Here is a 12,764-nt window from a genome sequence, read left to right as displayed (position 1 = left end):
CACTGAAAGTGTCACATCAGCAGACCCACAATGTGTGTCTCTACACTGATGACTATGACCCACATAACAAGAGTTGATGGGTATCTACCAGGATGTTTCCCAAAAAGAGAGTTTACAAATTAACAAACAATTTGTGGTTTCTCAGCCAATTATCATCAATGATTTCTCTTAATGCTCAAATTGTCTAAGAATTGAAGAGAAAAAAGTAGAAGATGTACAATGATGGATAAAAGCAATACAACTTCTGAGAATGATTTCATTCTAAAGGGCTTTTCTAATTGGCCCCATCTGGAAATTATTCTCTTCGTAGTCATCTTGATCTTCTATTTGATGACACTGATAGGAAACCTGTTCATCATCATCCTGTCTTACTTGGACTCCCACCTCCACACTCCCATGTACTTCTTCCTCTCAAACCTCTCTGCTCTGGATCTCTGCTACACCACCAGCTCCATTCCCCAGTTGCTGTTCAACCTCTGGGGCCCAGACAAGACCATTTCTTATGCTGGCTGCATGATACAGCTGTACTTTGTCCTTGCTCTGGGAAGCACGGAGTGTGTGCTGCTGGTGGTGATGTCCTACGACCGCTATGCAGCTGTGTGCAAACCCTTGCATTACACTGTCATCATGCACCCTCGCTTCTGCCACTTGCTGGCTGTGGCCTCCTGGGTAAGTGGCTTTACAGACTCAGCACTGCATTCCCTTCTTACCTTCTGGGTGCCCTTGTGTGGACACCGCCAAGTGGATCACTTCTTCTGTGAAGTTCCAGCACTGTTGCAATTAGCATGTGTGGATACTCATGCTAATCAGATGACGCTGCTAGTCACAAGCTCTATTTTTGTCCTCATACCACTCATCCTCATTCTAACATCCTATGGCGCGATCGCCCGTGCTGTACTGAGGATGCAATCAACCACTGGGCGTCAGAAAGTCTTTGGGACATGTGGAGCCCATCTCATGGTGGTGTCCCTCTTTTTTATTCCAGCCATGTGCATCTATCTCCAACCTCCAACTGAAAATTCTCAAGACCGGGGCAAGTTCATTGCCCTGTTTTACACGGTTGTCACACCTAGCCTCAACCCTCTCATCTACACCCTCAGAAACAAAGATGTGAGAGAAGCAGTGAAGAGACTGGTGGGAGGAGAGTAGTCTGTGCACCTGTGACATTTACATTTCAATGGTACATTGCAATGGTTTATCAGTACATCCATCATCAACACCACACTTTTAAACAGCATTTCTTCTGCATGTATAACAACAATTAAAAAAAATCTCTAGACTGTGTCTTTTAAATTTCTGTCTTTCTAGGCTGAACATTTTCTATATTGTGTTTCTTTTCCATTTATGTAAACACTAGATAAAATATCTGCAATATTTCCTCCATCATTCCTATTCATTTTGAATAGCAAATAATAAGAAGAATTTTAAATATTATTTATATTATGAACCCTAAGATATGTATTTAAATGTTTTTTCTTTCATGCGATTGTTTCTAGCACATTTATAAGATTATTTCTTTGTTGATTTGTATGTCCCTCCCCCAAGGTATAACCCCTGCTTTCACTGTATTTGATGTTGTTATAATTTGTGGAGGGGAAGTGAAAAAACAAATCGTTTAAATAGGGATACAGATGTACCCATTGCAACAATGAGAGGTACAAGTCGTTGGTCAAAAAGGAACTTTACAACTTTGGTGGGGGGGGGGGGAGGAGGATTGGGTGGGGGGTGAGGGGAGGCTGGGATGGGAAGGGGAAACAAAGGAGGAGGCTACAATGCTTGATAAGAAATATACTCATTGTCTTGCCCATGTAATTGTAATCCCTCTGTACAGTATTTTCACAATAAAAAAATCCCTTCAAAAGGTGAAAAAAATTATTTTCTTGTAAAGATACTGTACAGAGAGGTTACAGTTACATCAGTAAGGTAATGAGTACATTTCTTGAGCATTGTTACCCCCTCCTTTGTTTTTCTCCTACTATGAGGTTTTTGTTACCTGTATTTCACATCTTATTTTGTTATATATTTCTCATACCTTATTTAATTAGTAAGAATATAATTTTATGAATTGTTGTAACTTTGTTCTGAAGTACAGAATGGAACTTATCATCTCATATACCATTTTTATAAGGCATTTTGAAGTATATTTTGTTCTGATATATAGCTTGTCAAGCAATAGACTTAAGTAAAATGTTTAGAATCTCTTTTAGAGTGGGAAGATATCCAGAACATCAGATATAGGAAAGAGATAAAAGACCAACTAGGGAGCCAAGTTTGGAAATAGTCCACTTAAAATACATTAGACAATTTTGTGATAAAGGATGTTATATGGGAAATTATTTTTCTTTATAAACCTGGACCAACTAATATGTACATTATGAAAGCCATTTTATGCATTTTCAATAAAAGAATGTGTTCTTTTAAAATGAGTAATTTTTATTGTCTGGTTGATTATCAGTGATAGCCAGCTGCAATAAGTGACTTTCTGTTACCCTTTGAAATGTCAGTCATTTCAACTACAATAAAGTAATGACTAAAGGACAAGTCTGTAGAAAATAACATCTGAGCAATGCTAAATTTTTATCTGCAGCTCAGATGTCAGCTGTTCTTATTGAGGCTTTAAGAACTTGTCTGTGATTGATTAAAACATTACTTACCACTTTGTAAACCTACACCTAAAACTTCCTCCTGATTTCCCACATGGGTAGCAGTGACACTAATTCACTTTGTTCTTTTTCCACATCTGTGACTTTTTCTTTTAAGCATGAAAGACATTTAGTTTGTCCTTTTGTCCTTAACCTGATAACCAAAGAACAATAGTTGTGCCTATAAAATAAGTTATAGTAATAGCTAAATCTATGCTGAGAGAAATAATACATAACTACTAATTCTTTAAGACATTAAAACAGTTTAATGGTCTTAACCACTTAGCAGTGTAGAAATATTTTGGTATTGGAGAACTTTGCACAACATATTGATCTTTCATTATTGAATTCTTTTCTGTCCACTTTAAAAACTATTATTGTAAAGGTGATTACAGATGTATTACAGTTACATAAGTCAGGTATTGAGTACATTTCTTTTTGAACAGTGTGACCCCTCCGTCATTTTCTCCCACTTTTTTTCCTCCCCATCCCTCGATACCCCAAATTGTATAATTCATTTCCAACATAGAGTCTAGTATCACTGCTGAACTAGTTTACCCTTTGTTCTACCATTTGTGTGTTTCGCCTTCCTCCCCCTAAATCAGATACACTTACACACAAGACAAAAGGTACAGACATCAAAAACAGTGACTATTGTGTTAATGTGATATTTTGATGTATGCATATATTAAAAACTTATTTATTCAAATTGGTTGCCATGTCTAGCATCATGTTGTATAATACACCTCAAAAGATCTATTGATATTGAACTGAAGTTCTGTACCCTTTTACTAACATGATCCTGTTTCCCATTTCTGAATCCCCAGCACCAAAGACAAAGAGCATTCTAGTAGCCCTTTGTGCTTCTATGTGTTCAACTATTTTAGATTCACATATAACTGAAGACAGGAGTGATTTTTCATGGTCCACAGCTTATTTTATTCAATATAATGTTCTACAGGTCTTCTATGTTGTTGCAAGTAGCAATTTTTCCTTCTTTTTAAAGGTAACATACTGTGCATGGATGTGTGTATGCACGCATGTTATTACATTTTATTTATTCATTCATCTATCAATAGCCAGCTTTTTTGTATGTCTTGGATACTGTGAATAATGTGAATAATACTGTGAATAATCAATATAGACAGAAGATGCCTTTTCAACACAGTGATCTTATTTCTTTTGGATATACATACAGAAGAGGGATTATTGGATCACATGGTGGGTCTATTTTAAGTGTTTTGAGTGTCTTCACAATGGCAAACATTCCATCCATAGTGAGAGATTCTCATTTTCTCCACATCCTTGACAATGCTTGTTATTCTTTGTCTTTCTCATAATAGATTCTGTAAAGTATGAGAAAAGAAACATTGAGAGGGGGCTAGATTACATATAAACTGGAAATTCAGTCCATGGTGGGGAGAACTAGTCTGGAAGCTAGAGATCAAATGGGCTGCCTGGTCCAGGATTTCTTTTAGGAGGTTGGGGACTGCTGTGATGCATAGCAAAGCTCACTCTCCATCTCCCTTTTGGGTCAATCTTGCTTTGCTAGATTGCCTTTAAGACCTTGAATAAGGAGTGAATAGTAATAGGAAATTGCTCTTTCTACATTTCCAATGTGACTTTTCTTATTTCTGTTTTATACCAGATACTGTGCTATCTGGATTCCTTAGCTGCTATGAGAATAATTTTTTATATGTGTGTGCATAAATACTATTCAAATGACTATTTCTGGGTGTAGGAGATCAAAGTCCCCTGGAAATATTTTGTAAAATTATCTTTAGGTAGTTATACACAGGAGTCACCACTTGACAAAGCTGTTTATGAATGCAATATATCTTGATCAATGTTACCCCCTTTCAATGGAAATCTTAAAAAAAATATTTATTGTAAAGGTGACATACAGAGGGGTTAGTTACATGAGTCAGGTAATGAGTACATTTCTTCTGGAATAGTGTAACCCCTCCCTCATCCTTTCATAGTCTCTCCTCACCCCCCACCGGCCTGCCTTCCCTCCCCCCAAAACTATGTAGTTCATTTCCAACATAGTGCCTAATGAGTATCACTGTTGAATTGGTTTACTCTTTGTCTCGCCATTTCTGTGCTTCTCTTTCCCCTCCACAAATTACATAAACATATATAAGACAAAGGGTACAGAAGTAAAAAATAGTGACAGAAGGGAATAAGCCAAAGAAAAAAGGAAAGAAGGAAAGAAAAGAAAAAAACACAAACAGCTCTATTAAAAATAAAAAAAACTCTTGTTTCCATTTCTTAGAGTTCATTTTGATAAGCATTATTTTATATAATCATATGCACAAGTTGAGTCCTTGTGATCCTCTCCTGAAGTTATCCTTCTTTGTTCTCACTGTGTGAATGTTTAGATTGCTGTTCAATTAATCATGTCCAGGTGTAATTATTTGTCTATGACTATCCTCAATGAAAATCTTGTTAATAAAACTCTCCAATTTTCTCCATTAAAAAAAATCCTATGTTCTTTTCTGTTTCTGCATTCCAAACATATGTTTTCTTTTAATGCATAAATATATATATTTCCTTAGAAATACCATAATTATAACATATCTTGTATTGAATGCTGGTCATATCTGCGTGAAGTTCTGCTTCATTAGTAATCTAAACAAAATCAGTTAACATAATCTTAAAGATTACCACAGGATTGCCTTTATAGTTTTGTACATTTTGCCTGAATCTTGTAGAATTTCTCACAATTATAATTTTGCACACTTTGTATATGAAAAGATTGCCTATCAATGCCATCAGGTAGAACAGCAAGATTACTACAAGGGAAGAGAAGTGCTTATTTCTGTATAAACGATGTCAATAGAAAAATTAGGGAAGGAGAATAGACAGTTCTGGGACTCATTTTTAAAATCATCTCAACTCCTATAGCATGAGGTTTGGAAGCCCTACCATTGCCAATCTTATTCTTTAAGCCAAAGTTTGTGAATTGGCATTTACCTAGAACTCATGAAGTTCTACTGTAAGTAAATGCACTGAAGAACCAAGAAAAGAAGTTAACCTTTTCTAAGTAGAGAGAGAGCCTCATTACTCAGAAGGATCTGCTTCTTTAACCCATTAGTCTCTCCTTCCCAACCAGATAGATGGGTGCCTATGTTTCTACACCCTGTGTTACACTTAAACCTATGTATACATGCTGATTTCTCTATTTCTATGTAAGCCAGGAGGACAGGTTTATAGACACAAATACATTCCCCAGGGATTCACAGAAAACAGCTCTGGCTTCAAGCCCAGGAACAATCTGTATTATTTTTCTAAGCATATTTTTTTCTCTGACCTCTGAGGAATCTGCATGATTTATTCTTTGATCATTGTTGATTTGGAAATCAGAGAATTCTTTTTTAAAATTGTTTCTATTTCTCATCTATCAGTGACCAGTGAGCTCCATTACTCACTCAGGTTTCTATGTCCTACCTTTCCTCTACAAATGTACAGATGCAAAGGGAATTTATCATCTTACATTAGGATAACATCAATTAATGTAAACAAAACAAACTTTCAGGTGGAGATCTCTATGTATCAAAACAACGAGAAAAAATACACCATTATGTTCATTACAGATGCAATTTGTACCCAATATTTGCAGTCTTGTTTGGAATTTATAAATGTGAGATCCAGCTACAGTGAACTGACTATAGACACAGCTAGCCCGGGACAGAGACTAATTCTGAAGACCTCATAGAACAAGATGTAGTCATTCCTACAGCTGTGCTTTCAACAACCAGTTGTTCTGGATTTTACTCTGAAAACTTACATGTCTGTATTTCTAAGTAATGTCAAGTTACTTGATAGACACTTTCAATGACAATAATAAACAAAGCTGTTATTTAATGTCACACAACTTTTCTCCCATTCTCTCTAGATCTCTTTCTCTATGTGTATGTGTGTTTATGATGAAATTCATTCTCTGGAAATTGTCACAATTCTACCAATTCTTTTTTTTTTTAATTCTGTCAATTTTAAAAATCACCAATGTCTATTGGTCTGAAGTGGTTCAATCTCCAATATAATATCCTTCAGAACAAATCTGGATTGTAATTGATTTTTGTTTGGAATAATGTGATGCTGTTCCTTCCAATCATTTACTTAGATCTTGATTATATAAGGAATCAATCTTTGATGATACAAAATTTTAATTCCTTGTGGATCTAAAATTTATATTAGTAAAAAAAAGTACTGTTATTCCCTCATAAGTAATAAGGAATCAAGGAAAAGGTTTCAGGTAACTCAAGTTAACCCATTCCCTTTTGGTTATATAGTGGTGGTTTGGATATAGAGTACGTCTTGGTTCAGCAGTGTTGTATCACACTGGTGACATTCCTGGGAAATGCTTCTAATGAGGACAATTCTCTATGGGACATTACTTGACACCTTGGGATTTACCCTCCCAAGGGCCCAGTCTAGGAAATATAGCCACATTCTTCCTGTTTCCACAAAGGTCCCAATTGCTTTAATATAAAGGTCCATCCCCTGATAACACTGAATGCTCTAATGAGCTTCTTCTGGCTACAAATACTTTTAGTAGACTAACAGCTCTCTGACTGTCACTTCTGTAACTGCGATAATCACATTTGTTTTGCTTTGCTAACTCCATGTAATGGACCAGAATCTAAGGTACAGGCAATTACTCATTCTGATAACTTTATGAGACAAACTCCAGCCATCAGGTTATCCACACAGAGGAGCAATAAACTCAGAAGACACACCCAGCAGGAAGAACAGAAAGGGTTCAAATACTGTGAATTACTGGGTAAGAGCATCAAAATATATAATATATAATATTTTGTATATATATAATATGTAATATAATAATAAATAGGACATTTTCATTAATGATTAAAAACATGAGACTATACTCTGCTTTTACCTCTACAATGCTGACTCTGAATCCTAGAAAGCAGAATTGACCTGCAACCAATACCAGTAACTTTATTCCTGCCCCTATGGTAAAAAATAAAATAAAATTAGACCATGAAAGTCTTGTCTTTACCCTACTTGCTTCTGGTATTTTCTTTTGTTTTCTCTTGTACCTTTTACCAAACTGTCTTTATAAGAATGTTGAGTGAATCATGAAATAGAGAAAGGCAACTCATGGGTGCCAACCTGGTGCTAAGACACTGAGGCGTCTTTGTAAGGAAGCAGAAAGTTAATATCTGTGTGAGTGGAAAGGACTATAGCTTTTGGTTGCACGCTTCTTAAAAAATGTATTTTTCCCCATTCTATTGATTTTACAAGAATTTTTAATGAAAGATTTCCATCATTCTTCAAATGGCTCTGATCTCCAAGGAATCTTCATGATTTATTCTTTGATTATTGCTAGGTCAGAACTGAGTGAATTCTTTTTTTAACTCTTTCTATTTCTAAAGAAATTAATTTACTTAATTGTTATTTATAGAGGTGCTATACAGAGGCATTACAATGACATGAGTCAGGTAGTGAGTACATTTTCTTTCATACAGTGTCTTCTGTACCCTCATTCTTTTCTGGTCCCTCCTTCCAATCTTCACCCATGAGTTGTATAGTTCACTTCCACCAGTGTCCAGTGAGCTCCATTACTGTACTTTTTTTTAACTTTTCCATCACATTCAGTGCCCTAACTGCTACCCTCCCATCTCCACAACTACACTCCCCACCCCCCACTGCTCGCCTAAATTGTAAAGTTTGTTTTTCGACATAGTGTCTTATACATCTCATTGTTGCAATGGGTCAAGCTGTATCCCTGTTTAAACAATTTGTTTTTTCCCTTCCCCTCCACAAATTATACCAACATAAAATACAGTGAAAACAGGGGTTATACCATGGGGGAAGGACATACAAAGCAACAAAAAAATCATTTGGAACCTTATAAATACGTTAGAAGCAATAGCAAGAAAGAAAAAACCACTTCCTAACAAATGGGGCAATGTCATTCTTTCTGATGGAGGCATAGAATTCCATTGTGTGTATATACCACATTTTCTTGATCCATTCATCTACTGAGAGGCATCTGGGTTGGTTCCATATCTTAGCTATGATAAATAATGCTGCAATAAACATAGTTGTGCTGGTAGCTTTAGTATGAGATTGCTGGGTCATAGGGAAACTCTATGTGGAGTCTTTTGAGGAGCCTCCATACTACTTTCCAAAGTGGTTGAACAAGTTTACATTCCCACCAACAATGCAGTAGAGTTCCCTTCTGTCCACATCCCCTCCAGCATCTGTTGTTATTAGAGTTCTCGATTATAGCCATTCTAACTAGGGAGAGGTGGAATCTGAGTGTTGTTTTGATTTGCATTTCTTTTATGGCTAGAGAAGTTAAGCATTTCTTCATGTGTCTATTGGCCATTCTTCTTTCCTCTTCAGAAAAGTTTCTTTTTAAGTGTTTAGCCCACTTATTTATCGGGCAGTTGTTTCTTTGAGGATTTGTTGCTGGGGATTTAATTTTTTGAGTTCCAATTATATTTTAGATATGAGACCCTTGTCTGTTGTGAAGATCTTCTCCCAATCTGTGAGCTTTCTATTGATCTTGCTAGCTATGTCCTTTGCCATGCAGAAGGTCTGCAGCTTCACGCAATCCCATTTGTCCAACCTTTCTTTCAGTTGTTGTGTTTCTGGGTGGAAATGACATTATTTTATTTATTTATTTATTTTTTGTTGGTCATAGGGCCTGAATTCTGGGCCTGGGCACTGTGCCTGAACTCTTCAGCTCAAGGCTAGTGCTCTATCATTTGCACCACAGAGCCAATTCCGGCTTTTTCTGCTTATGTGGTGCCGAGGAAATGAACCCAGGACCTCATGCATGCAAGGACTACCACTGAGCCACCTTCCCAGCCCCCATTATTTTATTTTATTTTATCGTGGCTGTGTAAAATTCCATTGTGTATAGGTCTCTCATTGTTCTGGATCCACTCATCCATTGTGGGTCATCTGGAAGCAACTTCTTCTTCCTTTTTTTTTTTTTTTTATAGTTCCTTTGTAAAAATGTTTTGACTGATTATCCCCGGATGGCTACTGAGTTGTTAGAAGTAGTGTAGCCTAGTAGGTAATTATTTACATTATTAGTACATTATGAACTATGGGATCTGAATAATGTTGCAGTCTTAACCTGAATGTTACTAGATTTTCTCCTAAACAGACTTAAATTTTGAGTGTTGCATTTTTACCAGAGTCACATTTGCACACAGAGGCAATTATAAGACCTCTTCCCCCTAAAGAGGAAACCATAGATGATTCTGTGTGACTTATTTTTTTTTCTTATACAACAGCCTGTTAGGAAACAAGATATAAACTGCAGACCACAGGATGAGTAGTGAAGAAGTATGTGGTAAAAGTGGAGGAGGCAGGACTTGAGGTAAAAAAGGATTTTAAGTGGTGGATTCTCCTGTATTAACAAGACAATTATAAGATAAAATGAAATATTAACCTTTCCACTGGAAAAAAAAAAGGAAAACACATAGGAGAAAAAGAACCACATATGAGTTATAGATCTTTGTGTATTATAGAAGGTGAAAAATAGGAACTAATGTTCAATCAGGTTAAAAAGTAAGTAGTGATTGTATCACATTTTCTACTCCTCTGTAAAGTAAAATATGACCAAATAAACAACCCTACCAAATGACAACAATGTAATTTTATATTTCATATAGATATTTGTGTTATCATAGAATAAATTACTTTCTAAGCATCAAGGTGACAGCTGAGTTAATGATAATCAAGGATATCCTTAACCTCACTAGGGAAGATAACTGTCACAAAATAGTCTTTTGATAACACATTAGTGACTTCAGCTTTCTTTTCAGCATTTTCCAGGCGATTTCTATTTAGTGCATTACACAAAAGAATGATAAATCAAATATCCTCATATAAGGATGAACAGTCAGAAGAAAGAATGACAAAGTTAGTAGAATATCAAATGGCCTATGTAGAATAAAGTACATCTAACCCCAATTACATCCTTATATTCTGATTTGCTTGTTCCACTCAAAGCTCATTTCTAAGTGAAAAAATAAAGCGTAATTAGGGATACCAACAGACACAAAGACACAAAGATGCATGCACAATAACCTATGAATATGGAGTGTAAGAATACTCCTAAAAGGATGTGTAAATATTACTAAATTGGAAATAGATAAGTATAGGAGAAGGAAGATAAAAATTCTGTGTGAAAGCATAAAAAAACAAAGAAGATACGAGAGTTAGGCAAGGTAATGTTGCTGATAGCATTTAGAGTGGCACATATGTATGCTACAAGGCTGAGAAATCTAAACACAGAGACTGGACAAAATCTCCACATAATATCAGTTACTTGTTGCACTTAACTTATACAAATTAAAAAAAACTTATTGTTATTGTTGAGGTGATGTACAGAGGGGTTACAATTGCATAACTCAGATAAAAACTACATTTCTTTTTTTTAACAATGACACCCCTTTCCTTACTCTTTCCCAGTTTTTCCATCCTGTACCCTCCCACAAGTTGTATAGTACATTTTCAACAGGGTCTAGTGAGTACCACTGCTGTACTTATTTGTTCGTACTTTGGTCCACCATTTCTGTGACCCCCCTCCTTACACTCCCAAAGACAGATAAACAAACAAGACAAAAGGAAAACAATAATTAAAATTATACGAAGAAATTTAAATTACTACATAATTTTGCTCTTCAGTTTAGAAAAGAATTATGAATCATTAACAAAGGCTATGAAGTGGATGTTGCCATTACTGTACTGTCCTTGTGAACCGTAGGGTATTTAATTATATGTTTTTGGAGATGATGTGATGTTTTTCCTTCAGATCACAGGGAGCACATAATGATGGAACAAACCAACACTTCTTCTAACGATTATTTTGTTTTGCTGGGGTTTTCCAACTGGCCTCATCTAGAAGTAATTCTCTTTGTGGTCATCTTGATCTTCTACTTGCTGACACTGATAGGAAACCTGTTCATCATCATCCTGTCATACCTGGACTCCCACCTCCACACTCCCATGTACTTCTTCCTCTCAAACCTCTCTGTTCTGGATCTCTGCTACACCACCAGCTCCATCCCCCAATTGCTGTTCAACCTCTGGGGCCCAGACAAGACCATTTCTTATGCTGGTTGCATGATTCAGCTCTATTTTGTTCTTGCATTAGGAGCCACAGAGTGTGTGCTGCTGGTGGTGATGTCCTACGACCGCTATGCAGCTGTGTGCAAACCCTTGCATTACAATGTTCTCATGCACCCTCGCTTCTGCCGATTATTGGCTTTAGGCTCATGGGTATGTGGCTTTACCAACTCAGCACTTCATTCCCTCTTTACTTTCCTGGTACCCCTGTGTGGACATCGCCAAGTGGATCATTTCTTCTGTGAAGTTCCAGCTCTGCTGCAAATATCATGTGTTGATACCCGAGCCAATGAGATGACCCTCATGGTCACAAGCTCTATTTTTGTTCTCATACCACTCATCCTCATTTTCACTTCCTATGGTGCCATTGCTCGGGCAGTGTTGAGAATGAAATCAAGCACTGGACTTCAGAAAGTCTTTGGGACATGTGGAGCCCATCTCATGGTGGTGTCCCTCTTTTTTATTCCAGTCATGTGCATCTATCTCCAGCCTCCAACTGAAAACTCCCAAGACCAAGGCAAGTTCATTGCCCTGTTTTACACAGTTGTCACACCTAGCCTCAACCCTCTCATTTACACCCTCAGAAACAAAGATGTGAGAGGGGCAGTAAGGAGACTGACAGGACGAGGGTAGTCTGTGTCCTTGTTACACTGACTCTAATCTGTATCTCTTCTTGACCAATAAGTCATAAATTCATCAGTTCACCAACTACCCTTCTATTCAATAAACATTTACTAAGATAAAACTTTCACAAGCATGGAGGAGTTCTTCCTGGCAAATATATATTAAGCACAATCTGCCTGACTCATACTAGTATGGAGAACACAGCCATGTAAATTCAAGATTGCCACATTTTTTTCAACATCCCAACAAATATGAATCTGAAATCCTTTCTTAATTGAACATGATTGTAAAACAAATTGTAAATATTTTCAGAAGAGCAATGTATAATTCCAGTGGAAAGTCAAATTTTTTGATTAAAAACATCTCTACAATGTATCC

General features: G+C 36.5%; 2 protein-coding genes across 2 annotated transcripts; both read left to right on the top strand.

Annotated features, from left to right (window-relative positions):
* Positions 1 to 219: 219 nt before the first annotated feature.
* Positions 220 to 1,149, top strand: LOC138827800 (olfactory receptor 2J3). The gene has a single exon (XM_070023415.1). The coding sequence runs from the start codon at positions 220 to 222 to the stop codon at positions 1,147 to 1,149; it is 930 nt and encodes a 309-aa protein (XP_069879516.1).
* Positions 1,150 to 11,465: 10,316 nt separating this feature from the next.
* On the top strand, positions 11,466 to 12,395 carry LOC138827799 (olfactory receptor 2J3-like). The gene has a single exon (XM_070023414.1). It carries the CDS (start codon positions 11,466 to 11,468, stop codon positions 12,393 to 12,395), a length of 930 nt encoding a protein of 309 aa, XP_069879515.1.
* The last annotated feature ends 369 nt before the right edge of the window (positions 12,396 to 12,764 follow it).

This window comes from Dipodomys merriami, unplaced genomic scaffold, assembly GCF_024711535.1.
Source record: "Dipodomys merriami isolate MVZ:Mamm:240054 unplaced genomic scaffold, mDipMer1.0.p SCAF_16, whole genome shotgun sequence".
In the NCBI taxonomy this organism is placed as follows: domain Eukaryota; kingdom Metazoa; phylum Chordata; class Mammalia; order Rodentia; family Heteromyidae; genus Dipodomys; species Dipodomys merriami.
This window is presented reverse-complemented; position numbering and strand designations above follow the sequence as displayed.

What these genes read in the sequence shown, in the direction of transcription:
- LOC138827799 (XM_070023414.1), top strand. Translation starts at nt 11,466, where the DNA reads ATGATGGAACAAACCAACACTTCTTCTAACGATTATTTTGTTTTGCTG.
- LOC138827800 (XM_070023415.1), top strand. Translation starts at nt 220, where the DNA reads ATGATGGATAAAAGCAATACAACTTCTGAGAATGATTTCATTCTAAAG.